Source organism: Chlorocebus sabaeus, chromosome 11 (genome assembly GCF_047675955.1).
Source record: "Chlorocebus sabaeus isolate Y175 chromosome 11, mChlSab1.0.hap1, whole genome shotgun sequence".
Lineage (NCBI taxonomy): Eukaryota > Metazoa > Chordata > Mammalia > Primates > Cercopithecidae > Chlorocebus > Chlorocebus sabaeus.
The window spans coordinates 35,165,854-35,185,540 of NC_132914.1; the positions used below are offsets into that span (position 1 = coordinate 35,165,854).

The window sequence follows — 19,687 nt, forward strand, 5'->3', positions numbered from 1 at the left end:
AAGATAGTACATAAAAAAGAAAAATATCTCAATAATTTAGATATTAATAATATTTAATACTTCTGATATCAATTTAAGATATATTATTAAAATTAATTTTAACTGGTTCTATTTACATTTTTAATATGGCTACTAGAATAGATGTAATTTACATTTCTATTAGACAGTACTAGTATAAAGTACTCTGTAATTTTTGCTTTTCATTTTATTAAAAAAAAGCATTCTCCCAAATAAGTAAGCATTCCTAGAAAGCAATACTGTTGTAATTATTTATTTATTTGTTTATTTATTTAGTTTTTGAGACAGTCTCACTCTGTCGCCCAGGCTGGAGTGCAATGGTGCGATCTCCGCTCACTTAAACCTCCACTTCCTGGGCTTAAGCGATTCTCCTGCCTCAGCCTCCCGAGTAGCTGGAATTACAGGCATGAGCCACCACGCCCAGCTAATTCTTGTATTTTTAGTAGAGATGGGGTTTTGCCATGTTGGTCGAGCTGGTCTCCAATTTCTGACCTCAAGTGATCTGCCTGCCGTGGCCTCCCAAAGTGCTGGGATTACAGGCATGAGCGACTGCACCCAGACGCAATACTATTAATAGATACATAATATTCTTTTTGATAGAAGTACCACAATTTAATTTGGACATCAGTGTTGTTCTATCGTAAATAACTGAGTTGAACATTTTTACCACAAGCCTTTTTTAAGTTTCTGATATTACCTTAGAATACATTCTTGGAAATAAAATACTAGATAAAAGTCATAACAGTATTTTTAAGGATATTAATACATGTAACTAAATAAGTTTTAGAAAATTTGTACCCATTTATAATACCTTAAAAATATAAAAACACCTATCTCAGTTCACCCTAAACAGCACTGGGTAATATATATTAAAATATTTGCCCATTTCATTTAAAAAGTTATTTAGTTTAAATAGTTTACATTAGTTTAAATATTATTTGTTATATATTAAGTTATATGTTTTAAATTCTTTTTTTGTTGTTGTTGATTACTAGTTGACATGGTTTGAACTCTGTGTCCCCACCCAAATCTCATCTTGTAGCTCCTATAATTCCCACATGTTCTGGGAGGAACCCTGTGGGAGGTAATTAAATCATGGGAGTGGGTCTTTCTCATGTTGTTCTTGTGATAGTGAATAAGTGTCACAAGATCTGATGGTTTTAAAAAATGGGAGTCTCCCTGCACAAGTTACCTCTTTGCCTGCTGCCATCCATGTGAGACTTGACTTGCTCCTCCTTGCCTTCTGCCATGATTGTGAGTCTTCCCCAGCCATGTGGAATTGTAAGTTCAATTAAACCTCTTTCTTTTGTAAATTGCCCAGTTTCAGGTATGTCTGTATCAGCAGCCTGAAAACAGGCTAATACAGTAAGTTGGTTCCAGTAGTGAGGTGTTGCTGAAAAGATACCCAAAAATACAGAAGCGACTTTGGAACTGGGTGACAGGCAGAGGCTGGAACAGCTTGGAGGGCTCAGAAGAAGACAGGAAAATGTGGGAAAGTTTGGAACTTCGTAGAGTCTTGTTGAATGGCTTTCACCAAAAGGCTGATAGCGATATGGACAGTAAGGTCCAGGCTGAGGATTGCGAACTTATTGGGAACTGGAATAAAGGTGACTCTTGTTATGTTTTAGCAAAGAGACTGGCAGCATTTTGTCCCTGCCCTAACAATTTGCGGAACTTTGAACTTGAGAGGTGATTTAGGGTATCTGGGAGAGGAAATTTCTAAGCAGCAAAGCCTTCAAGAGGTGATGTGGATGCCATTAAAGGCATTCAGTTTTATAAGGGAAGCAGAGCATAAAAGTTCATGAAATTTGCAGCCTGACAATGTAATAGAAATGAAAATCTTATTTTCTAAGGAGAAATTCAAGCAGGCTGCAGAAATTTGCATAAGGAAGGAGGAGCCAAATGTTAATCCTCAAGACAATGGGGAAAATGTTTCCAGGGCATATCAGAGGTCTTCATGTCAGCCACTCCCATCACAGGCCCAGAGGCCTAGGAGAAAATGGTTTCCTGGGTTGGGCCCAGGGTCCCTGTGATGCTCTGTGCAGTCTAGAGACTTGGTGCTCTGCATCCCAGCCACTTCAGCTTGGACTAAAAGGGGTCAAGTGCAACTTGACTTATTGCTTCAGAGGGTGGAAGCCCGAAGCCTTGGCAGCTTCCACATGGTATTGAGCCTGCAGGTGCACAGAAGTCAAGAATTGAGGTTTGGGAACCTCTGCTTAGATTTGAAAAGATGTATAGAAACCCCTGGATGCCCAGGAAGAAGTTTGCTGCAGGGGTGGGGCCCTCATGGAGAACCTCTGCTAGGACAGTGCGGAGGGAAAATGTGAGGTCGGAGCCCCCATATAGAGTCCCTACTGGGGCACCACCTAGTGGAGCTGTGAGAAGAGGGCCATGGTCCTCCAGACCCCAGAATGATAGATCTGCTGAGAGCTTGCACCTTGCACCTGGAAAAGCCACAGACCCTCAATACCAGCCCGTGAAAGCAGCCAGGAAGGGGGCTGTACCCTGCAAAGCCACAGGGGTGGAGCTGCCCAAGACCTGGGAACCCACCTCTTACATTAGCATGACCTGACTGTGAGACATAGAGTCAAAGAAGATCATTTTGGAGTTTTAAGATTTGACTCCCTTGCTGGATTTTGGACTTGCATGGGGCCTGTAGCCCCTTTGTTTTAGTCAATGTCTCCCTTTTGGAATAGCTGCATTCATCCAATGCCTATACCCCAACTGTATCTAGGAAGTAACTAACTTGCTTTTGATTTTATAGGCTCATTGGCAGAAGGGACTTGCCTTGTCTCAGATGAGCCTTTGGACTGTGGACTTTTGAGTTAATGCTGAAATGAGTGAAGACTTTGGGGGACCATTGGGAGGGCAAGATTGGTTCTGAAATGTGAGGATATGAGATTTGGGAGGGGCTAGGGGCAGAATGATATGGTTTGGCTGTGTCCCCACCCAAATCTCATCTTGAATTCCCACATGTTGTGGGAGGGACCTGGTGGGCAGGTCTTTCCCATGCTGTTCTCCTGATAGTAAATAAGTCTTATGAGATCTGATGGTTTTGAAAAATGGGAGTCTCCCTGCACAAGTTATCGCTTTGCCTGCTGTCATCCATGTATGATGTCACTTGTTCCTCCTTGCCTTCTGCGTTGATTGTGAGGCTTCCCCAGCCACTTGCAACTATATGTCCAGTTAAGCCTCTTTCTTTTGTAAATTGCCCAGTCTTGGGTATGTCTTTATCAGCAGCATGAAAACAGACCACTAGAGTAAATTCTCAGGTATGTCTTTATCAGCAGCATGAAAATGGACTAATACATTAGTACATTTCATTTTTAAAATATTTATTCACCTTTTTAAAAAAAATTGTCAAAGTCTTTGTCTCTTTGTAATTAGGTATGGGCATCTTCTTATTGTACTAGAGCTCTTTATAAATTAAAGAAATCTTATTTTACTATATACGTTGCAATTTGTTTTCTAATCATCCTTTAACTTTTTGTTATATGATATTTTTACCTATAAAGTTTTATATATTTAAATCTGTGGACTTCATATAGCAATTCTCAGCTTGAGTTGCTGTGGGATGTTGAGTTAGAAAGCTAGGAATTTTGATACTACATTATGCCTACAAGCCAAATTAAAAACTAGGACTTTCAGATAAATTGAGTTCATTTTCAGTGATAGAGTTAATCCTAATTCAGCAATAGTGGCACTGGAGATAAAAAATTATTTATTTTGGAAAGTTGGATTTATAACTCAGACTTTTTGACAGACATTTATAAAACCTCAGGTCCACCCACTTGCCCTCATTCCAGAGCTTCCTAGAGTATTTTGTCTAATTCACAATAGTCCCTTATATCACTTTGCACCATTTCTATTATTCAAGCTATTGTTAGTTCTGATTTATTTTCTTTTTCACCAGGCTGCATTGTAAAAACTTTTTTCTACTGCTATGCTGCTCTCTTTACTATTCTTTTCTTTCAGTATCTGTTTACTTTTTAAAAATTCATCTTCAGTATTTTGTTGTATAAATTGTGATACTGTTGCAAAATAAATTTAGTCTGGTAACAAGTATTTATACTCTTTTCATAAACATCTGTGTTTATTCCATCTTTTCATGTCATAAAAGTATAAATAATTACATAATTAACTTCAGGAAATTCATTCATTCTAGTGACAATGGAGGCAACATTTAATTATTTATTTCTAACAGATGTGAGAGTTGGCAATTGATTGGATTTAGTGGATGAGAGCAAGGGCAGGGTTAATATGACTATGTTCTTTCCAGTCTGCAATGTTGGGGTTATAGTAATGCATAGACCTTATATTCAAGGGATGTAAATCAATAAAGCCAAAGTAAATATAAAAATACAAAGATATCTATCAACCCTCCCATTGATAACTAGTCACTGCTCACCATTTTCTGTGTGCCTGGCTACTACCTCAGCTTCCCAAAACCTTCCCCTGGACTCCCTGGGCCACCCCATAATCCAGCAATTAAAAAGCTGGCTCTTGCAAAGAAAAGACCTTTCAGGACCCTATTCCCATTGTATAGCTCCCATCTATTTTGATGGCAGAAAAATATTTTCAATATCACTTCTGGTAACCTCACAACAGAATACAACTTCAGAGAGAAAAGGCAGATTTAGTGGTGAAATTAATAACTCATTCAGGATCAATTATCAATAAATATTCTCAATCTCTTCTTGGTAAACAAAGAGTTAACTCTAAAGGCCTCTTCTAGCCATAAGATTCTAATATCACCTTATACCAGAATTAGAATTTAATTTATATTCCAAATTTGACTGATGACATTCTAATGGAGATGAATTTAAATAGTAAGGTGATTAAAAATAAAAATTTAAAATATAAATGTATTTGATGATTTGAACTTGGTAATTCTCCTGTTGGTGAAAGTTATCGGTATTTAGATAGGAATAAAGCAGAAAAAGTAAGCAATCTGAATGACAAGAAAGATGATAGATTCCTGAATATAAAATCTAAGATACATGCAAACTGTGAAAACAAGACTAAGTAAATGACATCTAAATTAATTACTCCCTATCTTTAGTTTCACTAGAGAAATAAAACCTCTAATATTATTTAAGGTAATTTCATGATTTAAAATAAAGGGGATATAAGTATTGATGGAGGACTGAGTGTTGATACAGAAAAATATCAGAGCTGGCAGGCGCAGTGGCTCATGCCTGCAATCTTGGCACTTTGGGAGGACGAGACAGGTGGATCATTGAGCTCAGGAGTTTGAGACAAGCCTGGTCAACATGGTGAAACCCTGTCTTTAATAAAAATACAAAAATTATCCAGGCGTGGTGGTAGACACCTGTAATCCCAGCAACTCAGGAGGCTGAGACCTGAACCCGGGAAGTAGAGGTTGCAGTGAACTGAGACACAGTGAGACTCCATCTCAAAAAAAAGAAAAGAAAAGAAAAAGAAAAAGAAAGATATCAGAGCTCTATTTTAAGTCCTCTCTTCTGTATTACTGAAGTAACATAGCAAGAAACTACTACATTAAAGGCACTATAATCTACATTGTGAGGAATAATATGACAAAACACAGTCCTTGATTTCAGGTAGTTTATAATTACAGAAGTCTCCCCTACCCCTGCCCCCTTAACGACGGTTTTACTTTTTGTGGTTTCAGGTACCTGCTGTCAACTACGACCTGTAAGTTAGGTGAGTACAGTACAATAAGATATTTTGACAGAGACCACATTCACATAACTTGTATTACAGTATATTATAATTGCTCTATCTTTGTATTATTGTTCATCTCTTACTGTGCCCAAGGTAAAAATTAATCTTTAATGTCAGTATGTATGTATAGGAAAAATACAGCTATATAAAGAGTTCCATACTATTCATGGTTTCAGGCATCCACTGGGGCTCTTGGAACATACTCCCCCACAGATAAGAGAGGATTACTGTGATATGAAGGACAAAGCAGAAACAAATAACTTCAATATAAGTCATAGTGTGATAGATATGCTGATAAACATTCCAAAGTGGCAAAGTAAACACACAGGAGAGAGGGACTTTCAATATATAAGGAAAACTTTCATACAAATGACAGCACTGAAATTGAACCTGAACAGAATATCAACAGGCAAAATGAACACAGAAGGGCTTTCCAAATGGTGAGGCCAGGCAAATATGTGGGATAGAAGAGCACAGGACAAACACCAAAACTGCATAGTGAAACTGGATGAAATACCACTTTCCGAAATTCTGCAAAGATCTTCCAGTAAAGGGCTGGTGTTGAATATAATTTTCTTAAAAATGTTATTGAAAATGAGAAAATGCCTTTCCTCTGAAACATTATCTGAAAGAATCCCAAACCATTCAAGGTAGGCAGGTGGAGATAGATATAGATATAGATACAGAAATAGACATAGATATAGATAGATATATAAAACACATTAAATAAAATTAAAATCTTGTTGTATAAAGATTGAAGTTTTTAGTTAAGTCATGTTACCTGGCAAACTGTTGAACACATAATGAGTGCTCAGTAACAATTTCTTCATAAATGAATTAACATAATTTCTATTGAGTCATAAATACATGTAGATGTACAGAAGTTAAAAACTGATTACCACTTCAGGTATACTAGATACATATAAAATTAAATCAGTCTTTCTTGAGAGCAGGAATTACAGACTGAAGTGAAAGGCGACAAAAAATTCACAAGCTACAGTTGAGAGAAATCATTACCTGTATTTTTAGCAGGTGGAAGACTAGATATGTCAGTGAATCATACATTGATTATGAAATTCCATTTATCAACATTTTAAGTCTCAAAGAAGTGATACGTAAGGGAACAAGAAAAAGAGGCTGAAACTTGCCTATTAAATACAGGTTTAGGATATTCAGGGTTAACTGCAAGCAAATTGTAGGTTACGGTTAAGGGAAGATTCCATAGAGTAAGTGAGGAAACAAAATAAGAAAAATATAAAAGGTTTACAAATGCTTCTTCTAAATGAGTTCTAATGTTTTAGACAACTCACAAATACATTCTTAAGCACTAGGCAAGGAATCACTTGGTCATGATGATGCATAATCCCAGAATGAAAACATTAAATGCATTGATCAAATATCTTCTAAGGTAACAACAGAAAATGACAGCATTTGTATGGCATTTTGGAGACACATGAAGTTTGCATTTAATTATAATAAATATCATTATTGAAATGACTGCATTTGATAAAATACAGAGTGGTAAAAATGAAACTTTTACCTCCCTGTTCACAAGCGGGGATTTTCTGATGGACAGTTCACTAACAGCCTTTTCATCAAAACGTCATTTTTCTGGTAGGCAGCAATCTACTTGGTGGCCCATTTACAATCAGTCCCACATCACAACCACATGATATTAATGCAGCACTCTTCCACTAATGTTCCCTGAATTTTAAGTTAAGCTACAAATTCAGCTGCAGAAATTTCAAGCAATTGAAGCTTTTCAAGGATACCGCTACTGATTGCTTTGCAACCAAGACAAGGCTCTCAGCACTTTAGCTTTTCAATTGTTAAAGTAAGCTTTAAATATTCTTCCTTCACATCTTTTAAAGAAATAGTGATCCACCCATCTCCAAAAAAAAAAAGATAGTGAGAAGTATAGGAATGATTTTAGTATTGTGGTTTAACTTGTTGAAAATTGAATACATTTCAACTGATTATTAATACCAAGATCAAGCAATGCCTCTAACTCTCAGACCCTTGTCAATGTGTTTCAATAAAAGGAACAGATAACTGTATTTCTTCTACTCTAGATTAGCTCGAGATACCTAATTTAATGTCAACTGGTTACATGCTCAACAGAGCATTACCACATTTCTGTATGCTTCATAGATTTGTGAGGTGTTTCTTACAGAATTAATTTCAGTTGATGAATTTAGTAAAAAATGCTATCAGAGTTCTGATGCAAGAGGACACCAGTCCCTGAAGTGCCTAATCTGTGAATATCATTACCACAACTGTCTGAAATACTCTAGCTAGTAAAACAAAATGTCATTATAAGCAAGTAAAGCATTTTCCACTGTTTTTTTTTTATTTTGTTTAAGACAGGGGTCTCACTCTGCCACTCAGGCTAGAGTGCAGTAGCATGATCATAGTTGACTGAAGCCTCAACCTCATGGGCTCAAGCCATCTTCCTGCCTCAGTCTCCTAAGTAGCGAGGACTACAGGCACATGCCACCATGCCCAGCTAATATTTGTATTTTTTTCATAGAGACAGGGTCTTGTTTTGTTGCTCTGGCTGCCACTTTAATATTTGACTGACATATTCTCCCTAGATTGAAAGAGCACATTGCCTTATTGGTTTTCTATGAGCAAATTTATACACAAAATAATACAGATATCTGACCAGCTTTTCCCCATTTTATAAGGAGTAGATTCTAGACTTCTATTAAATTCAGACAAGCATTTCATCTGATATAAAGTTACTTATGATGTATATTACATGGACTTCATTAAAGTCTATGTAGTACCATCTAATATGGCAGCCCCTAGCCACATGCTGCTATAACTTCAAACGTAGGTAGCCTGAATTGAGATGTGCTGCAAACACAAAACATATACCACATTTCAAAGACTTAGTATTTTTAAAAAGTAAAAATCCTTCTTAGTAATTTTATATTGATTCTATATTAAAATGATAATACTCTGGAAACACAGGATTAAATAAAATATATTACTACATTAATCTGGTTTATTTTTACTTTGCAATGTTATCACTAGAAAATTTAAAATTATATATGTGACTTGCATTATATTTCCATTGGACAATGTTATTCCAAGCTGTCAAAAAACATCCACTGAGCAAATAACATTTTTTAAGAAGAAGAATTAAAAGTTCTGGATCAACAAATAGGGTAAAAAATGACACATGTACAGGATTTAGGACAAATACTAATGACGACAGGAATACAAAAATAAGTAATAGGAAACAGTCTCTGTTGATCATTATGTTGTGAAATATAATGAGTCCTATCATAGTCACTTCGATTTTTTTTAAAAAATCTACATTGGGCAAATTTGTCAGATTAAAAAAAATGTAAAAAGTGTAATAACCATGTTATTAGACCACACATAATCATAAGCTTCATATCAATGTGTATAATAATCTACACAGTGATCATTATTATTAAATTATAAAATTAATGTCTGGATTTTTAAAAACTTTTATGTATTATATTTTTTGGAGACTAATGCACCTTTCAAATTTCATACATAAGACATGTTATTGAATTAAAAGAATTATCAAGAATTATTTTAATTTTTCTTTTTATATGGCATCCACAAACTGATCATTTTGCTAACACTGAAAAAGGTTTCTTGGTGAAAATGTATTATGTAGAATTATACACTAAATTTTCTACATTAAAATATAGATCTATTTTTGGATTAATAAAAGAGCACTTAAACATTAAAAAGGTATTAAACTTACACTTACAAAATTACAATCCATTCCCCTAATTATTCTACTAATCATATAATTCATTTACAAGGAATGTTTAAATTTCACCTAACGATGTTTTCCCCTCCCAATCTCATCCCTTTATTTTCAGTCTTTAACTTCTTAGATTTCTTTTGAATATGTTGTTAATGATGATATAGTAAAATGAGTATTTAAAAAAATACATCAATATATCCTCCCGCACCGCCCATCTTCCCCTCCAGGCAGTTGATGACCCAATGACAAAATACGCTGATCAAATCTCAATATCTAAATAGTTTCTTTGCTTTTAAATCTGATGTCTCAAAAGTAAATTACTATTTCTTGTTGAAAAATATTTTTCCTATCTAATGGCCCAAATCCTCTGTGAACGAACTCTTGCTTTCTCTCTCTCTCTCTATTCTTGCTCTTATTATAGCTTTCATTCGCTTAATCTAAGCCACCTCTTTTTTACATTTTACTGGTTCTTTCAATGTCTATTAGGATTCTTTCAGAGTCTGTAATACTCATTTCTGTCTACCTAACTTCTAGTTACATAAAAACTGTTACCAAGAAAAGCTTTATCCACTTTTCCAGACAATATACAATTTCAGATAATAAAAAAAATTATGTTAGATTGTTTCTTAAATTTTCCTTATAGTCTTCACAACTATCACATTAAAGTAGCAGAGTAAGTCCAATATCCAGGTTGCAGCCTTTCACTTAATGCCAAGAATTACGATTACAATGCTATAAAAAAGACAGTGCAATAGTTATGAATATACTATTGGAAGTGGATTGCCAGGGTTCAAGCCCTGGTTCCACCATTGATTAGTTTTGTGACTTTAGGCAAGTTACTTCTTTGCCTGAGTTTCTTTATCTGTAAAAGGTAATTAATGTAGTACCTATAATTTATTGTGAAAATTAAATAAAGAATAACATTAAAAATGCTTAGAGAATACCTGGCATGTTAGAAACTTTCAGTAAATCATATCCTGAATAGGAATGCTCAAAGTGCTCAAGTCAGGAAAAAAGATAATTAAATTCCAAGGTAATTCTGATCTTCAAAGCTATTCAAAATTCTTATGGCTCAGAAATAGATTGGAGACAATAGGAGAGTCACAGAAACTCACCATTTGAAGGAAGACATTACAATATCTGCAATTTCAGCAAATTTAGGATTGAACGTCTATGGATGTGGATGAAACCTAAATTTATACCCCTTATTTATTAGTGGTTAAATTAAAACCATTTCCCAAAGTTTTAAGCCATTTCTCATGTGCCCAAAAATACTCATCTCTAATTCTAATGTAATATCACATACATTTCTGTTACATTAGGATTAGAGACAAGTTCTATTTAGAAATAACTCCAAAAACAGGTTTTACATTTTCAAACTGAAAATCAGTCAGATGTGCTTCAGCCTCAAGGATTGTGTTTATGTAATATTAAAGGAGCTCTGGCAGCGAGCTGCACTTTTTGTTTCTGAACGGGAACCTGGTTAAAAATTACTAGGGAAAAGCCACCACTTTTGCCTATTCACAATTAAAATAGAAAATAGGGTATATAATACAGGGCATAAAGTCCTTTACTCAGATTGGCATTACTTCCTTTTCTATTATTCTGAGCAGCAAAACTCATTTTCTCAGTGAATCAAGTTTAATAACGCAATGGAGCATAACTCCCTATGGAAAAATAGAAGGTTTTTTGATAAAGTTTCTCCAGAATGCACATAGAACTAAATAATACACTAACCAAATGAATACCTGGCAGAAATGTAAAGATCAGTAGCATAGCATGTATTATTATGACGTTATCTCTAAGAGCAAACTTCAAATCCGTGTTGTAACTCATTTTCATAATAATGCTTGGGATACAACTTAAAGACTGAAATATTTGAGTCTTATATACTTATTTGGTAGCAGCTAAAGTGTGGAATAATAATCTCCACTTCTCTCCCCATCTTCTCTTATCACTTCTTGAAAGAAAAGAAAATACTAGTTGCATCAAATTCTAGGACACTTATTGCACTGTGTTTGTCAGTAAGCATAGGGGCAAGTGTCATACACATGATGGCATGTGGCTCTCCAACTGAGCAACTTTCTGCCTATGCAGCAGAAGGGATGAGAAGGGGGTGCCTCCTCAGCACAGGCCAGCCTTCTTGAACTTGTTCCTGTATTCACAGGAGTGTTCAGGTATCCAGGCACTTTCATCCCTTTGGGGTTGGTTTCTGGCTTGTACATGATGCGGAGAGAAAAGCATTGTTTAGCTTTAACCTCAAGTTTCAGCTCCATTTATCAGTGAGCTATGGATTTGAGTTTAGGACATGCATCAACTGAAAAATTAAAAGTACCCTTTGCTTTCCTATTTATCATTCTTCCTTGACATCTGCATATTCAGCCCTTTTAGGCAGTAGTCTAGGGCAAAATAGGATTTGAGCATTTCTGGGTGGCTTGGCTTAAGATCATTTTACAAACACCTCATCATCATCCTACGTAGATGACAGTAGAAACAAAATATGCTTAAAAAAGAAAAAGTAGTGTGTTTCTTCTCTTTTAGTCTTTAATATCTACTTTGATATGCAGAGGACTACAGTGATTGCAGAGCTCTGAACAACTATTTGGTCTGGCAATGACCAGACACAATTCTTGAGTTTTGTTGTACGATATATATATATAGGCAGAGTTGGGTGGTGAATGCAATGCTTACTTCTGTTCCCTTGAACAGTATGGGATAGCAATGTTATAGAAATGTTCAGAGAAACTGTGAGATGCAGAAATTTGATACTCATTACAGCTATAAAACTAGACATCTATAATCATCAGATTTAAGTTGAAAATCTTTACTAAGTTACTGGAAATAAGAAAAACCTCTATTTTCATCTTGAGGTTGGAGGCAAATATGCTCATTCTTAACATTTCATGTAAATGCATCAGTAACATTTGGAAAAACAAAACAAATATGCAATCTAAATGTTACAATTTAAAAATGTGGCCATTTCAATGTATGTGCCTCTTAAAGTACACCCCGTTCAAGAGTAAGAAGATAAGTAAAGTCTTACCTCCCATCTCGATCCCAGTCATACACCTCTACTTTGATTGTTCTGTATATGAGAAAAACATAAAGTTACTTAGTAAGATCAAAATAATGTATGGATGAGAATTTAAAAATAAGTTGATTTTTTTAGATAAAACAGTGTATGCTTATAGATTTTACATATGAATTTGAAGTTAATTTTGCTAATTTCATTACTATAATCCAATTTGTATCTTAAAAGAGGCTTCTAAAATCTTCATTGATTCCTTAAAGAGAGTAAGAAGAGTCTACAGGGGAAGCAGGTGCAGTTTGATAGAGCCCCCCAAAGGGATGGTGTGCACCCACTTCTCCACTCTTGAAAATCACTGTCTTGGAGCAGTGTTTCTCAAACTCAGCATAGATCAGAATCATATGGAGCACTTGTCCAAACATGGATTACTGAACCTCTCTCCTGGAGTTTCTGTAGGTCTGGATTGGGGCCAGATAATTTGAATTTCCATGAGATCACCAGGTGATGCTGACTGATGCTGCTAATCAGGAAGAACATTATGAACTTTCTTAAGAACTTTTCTAAGAACTTTCTGAGGAAAAAATGAGTCCAGCTAAATACAGATATGATCTTATTAAATGAAAAGAATGATAGTCAAGTGTCATGACAAATTTCAAACTAAACTTAGTAACATATTGGTAATCAATAGTTCTATGATATGGGTTAATGAAACTATTTTTCTATCACATGTAACAAAATAAAGATTGAGATTTTTACTTTTTATTTGCTTTTCTTTTGGGATGGATGGGGTTTTTATATTACAATCATACAATAAAGTTTCATAAGAAAAAAAACTTGGATATTAAGAAATCTTCAGGTATATTGTGGGAAAATCCTCAGGCCCACCTTACCCAGGTAATTGTGAAACATTAAAATCTCTTGTGCTACAACTATGGAACTTTTGTGAGTCAGCAATCATGAGTATTTCAGTATAACATTTTAAAGTATAAACATTTATAACATTTAATATTTTAAATGTTTAACATTTATAAACATTTAAAATTTATAAATTTTAGAAACATTATAAAATTTTAACATTTAAAATTTCAGGGTTGATAACATATCTAAGCATAGTGTTGCAACTTTTGTTTTTCTACTTGTTCCACGCTAGAAGGATCGTACCACGGCAAAGGCTTAAGGCAATGAAGATTCTGAAATAATTTTGAATAAATTAAAATTTAAAATTAATATTCAATGTATTTTTGCATTCACATATTTTCATTTTTGGAAAGTTAAGTTTAACCAAATTTTAATTAGCCAATTTATGCCACTTCTCCAAATCACTGTAGATTTTTTTTTAAGTTATTTGAAGATTTTTGAATAAACTATCCTTCTTACCTGTCATAGTCTCCATTACATAATGCTCTGACTGAGATCTTGAATGCTTGCCATACCGGATTTAGAGTGTTTTTGACAACTTCTGTTTTATGACAAATTGTAAAACTGTAAAGAAAAAAAGTTTTCAGTTATTTGCATGATTTGACTATTTTAATTGATCTATTGTTTTAGTAGTCATTCCTCTATTTACCTTTTGTTCAGAATAGTCAGTCCCATTGTTGCTGCTACATCACTTCATGAAAAGAGATATGTGATTTTAAAACCTGAAAGATCACCTCACCATAATCTACTTTGTAACAAATTTACCAAAAGCAAACTGAAAATTCAATAAATCCTAAAGCTGTTTTGTAAAGAATCTCTGTAAAAATTGTGGTGACATGCTGATGGAGTAAAAAATATCCATAGGTACCTAAGAATATGAAGGTCACCAGCAACTTTGAGAACAGTTTTGTTGGAGTGTTGAGAAGAAAAACCTGGTTTTAGAGTGGGTTTAAGAAAGAGAAGAGAATCTGAGGCACACTGTGTAAACCGTTTTTTTAGTCTAGCTGTGAAGAAAAAGAAAAAAATCAGAATAATTTAAGGGAAAAGAAAGGATTAATCACAGGAAAGGTTTTCGTTGTTCTTGTTGTTACTTCTTGATGGAAGAAATAACAGCAACGTTGTCTGCTAAAGGAAAAGATCTGGTAGAAAGGAAGCCACTTCTGATGCATGACAGAAAGGTGGGAGCAATGTTTTTTTGTTTGTTTGTTTGTTTTTGAGATGGAGTCTCAGTCTGTTGCCCAGGCTGGAGTGCAGTGGCGCGATCTCGGCTCACTGCAACCTCTGCCGCCCAGGTTCATGCAATTCTCCTGCCTCAGTCTCCCAAGTAGCTGGGATGACAGGCGCCTGCCACTGCACCCAGCTAATTTTTGTATTTTTAGTAGAGACGAGGTTGCACCATCTTGGCCCAGCTGATCTTGAACTCCTGACCTTTGATCCACCTGCCCCAGCCTCCCAAAGTGCTGGGATTATAGGCGTGAACCACTGCGCCCAACCAGGAGCAATGTCTTTTAAGCAGGTAAGAGTAGATGGAATCCTGAACATCAGTGGAGGAGCTGCCCTTGAGAGGCCAGATAGTCATTCTGCAAGAACATTCAGGAAGGCAGAGTACATGGGTTGATGTTGTGATGGGATCATGAGGAGGCTCTCCAATTGCCACCACTTTCTTATGAAAGAGGATGCATAACAATGAGCAAAGAAAGAGGATGAGACATAAGTGATAAAGTGTCTGGGATAAAGAAAATGTTCACAGACTAAGAAAAAGGAGTACAATTCCTCAGGAGCCCCAAGGGCCCATTTAAGTTTACCATCACATCATGAATCTATAGAAAGACCAATCAGTGTGTGGGTTCTTTCTTTATTGAAACTACTGGTTCTATATATCTAAAGAATTCCTAAGGGAAGGAAGACAGTGATTCACAATATGGGACAGAATTCATGAAGCCTTAAGCTTGGTTTTCTGATTCAAATTCCAGTATCATTTCTACAAAATGATTCAATCTGAAGACATCAGTCAGCTCCTCGAAATGTTCTTCCTTCATGTGAATTTATGCAACAGTTTCTGAGCTAGAAACATTTAAAGTAATCTTCACTGAAACAATAAATACACCCAATCTTCATCAAGACCTTAGTCATGAAGTGTTTCAAATGCAAGTATCTAACAGTAATGACACATGAAAATATTAATAAATACCATAGTGAATATACTGCCCCTAACCCCCACAATGAAATATCCACTCTTTGATAGGTCTTCAAGTTCATTTTCCTACTCTCAAACAAGAGGGATTTGGTTCTATTAAGAGATAAGATAGAAACATAATACTTTATGAAAGGATCAAGTTTTTATCACAAGACTTATGGCATTAGTGCCTTCTCCTTCCTGAAGTATCCTCACCCATCTAAGGAAACTCGTGTCACTAAATTGTTAGAGCCCAGGAAAATGTATCTGTGGTCAAATGTTCTCAGAGCTGACTCACCTGAAGCAATTTAGGAGTCACTGGGGGGAAAGGCATTACAAGTAAGACAGAGGGGCAGACAGAGAAGACTCTTGAAGGGTAATGAAGATGTCTAAAGCAGAGGAAGAAAATCAAAGTGGACAGGGGAAGGTGAGGGAGGGCTGTAGGGGCTCAGAACACAGAGAAAAGGCAAAGGTACCAAAAAATTGTTAAGAAAAATTCATGGAAAACAAATTACAGAGGGAAGGCACAGCTCTATGTCGGTTTTGTTTCAGAAATAAACAATATATTCATTAAGATCCATTCATAAAAATGCAATAAGTTCTTAAAGATCTACAAAGGGAATTTCTCTTGTATCATATTCTAATATATAGCAAGTCTTTGGTATGATGATAGATATAGATAGCTAAATAGATGATCGATAGATGACAGGAAGAGAAAGAGAAAAGGGAGAAAAAGAGAGACCGAGAGAGAGACTAGACTGACAAACCAACTGACCATCTTCAGACCAACATGTTCAACCATCTACCGACTTTTTGGTCTCTTTGCTTATGGTTAAATCAAAATTTCTCTTATATTCCTAGTGTCACCAGCTGCAATAATTAAATAGTTTTGACACTTGAAACATTTCCTCTCAGGGAAGGCATGTCCTTCTTACTGAGATATTTATGAGGGAGGTAGTCATTTGTTGCCTACTCATCATTCTTATTTCTAATGTATTAGATACCATACACACAGGAAAACCTCACTGGTAAGAATTCCAGTCCTGGTGTAACTCGTAAAAATTCTGCCAGGAGCCCAATGTAGCTTTTCCTAACATTCAGAAGTATTTCTATATAAATATTATGTGTGTGTGTTACAAATAGTATTATAAAAATGTATTTTTATTAAATAACTGGTATTAAGAGACTTTAAGTGAGGCCACTTACCAAAAATGGCTATTCCAAAGGAAAATTATTACCCAATAATAAATAAATGTTAAGTTACTAAATAAATGTCAAAGAAAGAATATAAGAGTATAAGATCATATAGTATGAAGGCTTTTAATTAATACTTCCAGTAGAAATTAAGTTTTTCCCTTCTTATGAAATAAGTAGCAAATACACTAGGTATTAGGCAATTTTTGAAATAGTTCCATATTTTAAAAATATTTAAAATAAAGCTAGAATCTTTGCAGTTAAAAATAGAGACAAAAAGTGAGGTGTAAAAGCATCTGTATACATTCAAAATACAAGAAAGCATATGTGTGCATATACATACATAAAATATCCGGATCAAGCTGCAAACTAGGTTTCTGTGTGTAAATATAAATGCAAAGTTTTGTGAAATGAGATTCACCAACTTTTAAAAATAGTTTTTTCAAACTAGTTGACATTTTTGGATTAGATGTATTTTTCTTAGTATTTAGATTTTATTTAATGAGTGAACACCTTTTTTTTTTTTTTTGAGACAGAACTTTACTCTTTTTGCCCAGGCTGGAGCATAATGGCACGATCTTGGCTCACTGCAACCTCCGCCTCCCAGGTTCAAGCAATTCTCCTGCCTCAGCCTCCCAAGTAACTGGGATTACAGGCACCTGCCACCACGCCCGGCTAATTTTTTGTATTTTTAGTAGAGACGGGGTTTCACCATGTTGGCCAGGGTGGTCTCGATCTCTTGACCTTGTGATCCGCCCACCTCTGCCTCTCAAAGTGCTGGGATTACAGGCGTGAGCCACCGCGCCTGGCCGTGAACATCATCATTTTTAGAAGCACAATACATTTTCTAATAAAAGTATCACTAGGAGAATTAGATGTGTGATAAAGTGAAATTTTACAATTGTACAACTAATCTTGATAAAGAAAACTAATAAGAATAAAAACAGAAAATTCAGGGACCAAGTAGTTCATAAGACCATTTTCATTCAAGAAATTCGGAATCATTCTTGAGATTTTCCTCTGTTTTTGAAATGCCTGGCAAATATTATTTTCTTCTCTTTCTAACATTTTTCATATGAATAAAATTAGTGTTCAGATGCATATGACACTCTGACATTTTTACCACTGAAAAAGAAAGGAAATACAGAAAATCTAACAGTATAACACTATAGCAAATATATCTAACAGTTGCTCAGTAGCTGCATCAGCAAACATCTCCCAATAAGTAAACCATCATTTTAAACAGGCCAGTGCATTCACTTTGAATAGCAAACTTTCTATATCATGCAACATTTTATATTTATTAATAACACATTGTATAGTTTCATATATGAGTAACATTTTTCTCATTCTATTTCCCTCATTTTTAATTTCCAAATAACATGTTCTCTTTAGCTGATATATTACACATAGTTTAAAAAAACAAAAAAAATTAACTATAACATAATAATATTAGCTAATGCTTAAGTTCTTCTTATGTGTCAGAAAAACTTAGAAACTTTTTTGTATAGTAACTAATTTAATCTGATCAACAACCCTGTGAGGTAGCTATGATTACTACCCCATTTTACAGGTGAGGAGAAAATGGAATCTCACATAGATTAAAAACTTGCCATAGTACTATAGCTATTAAGTAGCAAGGTTATTATTTAAATCTAGACAACAGAAATTAGCCATATTATTAACAACTAAACATTCTCACAAATACTAAGTACAATATGAACCACAAAAAACAAGTCAAATATATCTACTAGTAGAGCCATACATATTAAATTATGGTCTATAACTCATAAAGACATTCAAAATTTATAGAAACTAGTCTAATCATAACTGGCACAAGTGTTCAAATTACTAGAATATAATGAACATTTTTATTGAAAGTTAAACTCAGATATTATTGGGAAAAAAAACCCCATAAGCTCCACATCCTTCTCTAAGAAAAGGGTTTTGGTTCAAATCTATAACAAAATATATTTGTTTCAGCATTCAAGTTTTCACAAAATATAATTCTTCTAAACTATTTAGTCAATGTTATAATTTTATAACAAGTAAAGAGGAAATACTTATCTGAAACTAGAAATGTTTCATTTTAAGTATCAGACAAAACATAAACTGTTTATAAAGTTGCACATTATTTTGAGATGCAAAAATCACATCAATTTTTAAAATCTCAAACTATTTTACTTCATTAATCCATTTAATGAGCTTCTCTGAGAAAAATAATTGTAATTCAAGTATCATCATTACCATATAGTTAAAATGCATAAAAGATAAATCTACCTGCCATCTTCATTACTTCGATAAAATACAAGAAAAGGATCTGATTTTCCAAAGAAGTCCTTCTTGTCCAATTTGTTTGCACAAAATTGCATCAAAACAGCATCCTAAAAGCAAAATTAATAAAATAGTTCAAGACTTGGGTTATAAATAACTGGAAACTGCAGATCACAAACAAGACTCGACAAGAAAACATATTTGCTATTTTAATGCAAATGGCCAAGTTAGGGAGAATCCCAGACAACATAAAATTGCTTTTTAAAGGACTATATATAACTTTAAAAATTTTGCTGGTAATTTTTATTCTAGTTACAAAACTATTACTTTTCAAAACCTTTTAATATTTTTCCCTTGAAAAGTGATATTAAGCTAGGTGACGCCAGGTACTCAATTTTAATAATATAGGATCCTCATTCATATCTTCAGTTATGCAGGTACACATTTTTAGAACATAGTTAAACAAATTCCTGTTCATTAAAGAAATATTTACTAAGTTTCTACTACATATCTACTACGTATCAAATGTTAAGATGTATTAGATGATTAGATGGGGAATAAGAAAGATAAACACTGACCACATAGTTTATAATCTGGGGACAGGAAGGTTCCTTCTTAA

The 19,687-nt window shown here is 34.6% G+C and overlaps 1 protein-coding gene across 1 annotated transcript in view; it reads right to left on the reverse strand.

The window, feature by feature from the left end:
- CPNE8 (copine 8) overlaps positions 1-19,687 on the reverse strand; it is a 232,524-nt gene that overhangs the window by 99,006 nt on the left and 113,831 nt on the right. Inside the window, exons 8-10 of the mRNA XM_007968140.3 lie at positions 19,075-19,178; positions 13,884-13,988; positions 12,522-12,563 (exon numbers count right to left, since the gene is read on the reverse strand). Of these exons, the coding sequence (XP_007966331.1) occupies positions 12,522-12,563; positions 13,884-13,988; positions 19,075-19,178 (251 nt within the window). The remainder of the gene's footprint in view (positions 1-12,521; positions 12,564-13,883; positions 13,989-19,074; positions 19,179-19,687) is intronic.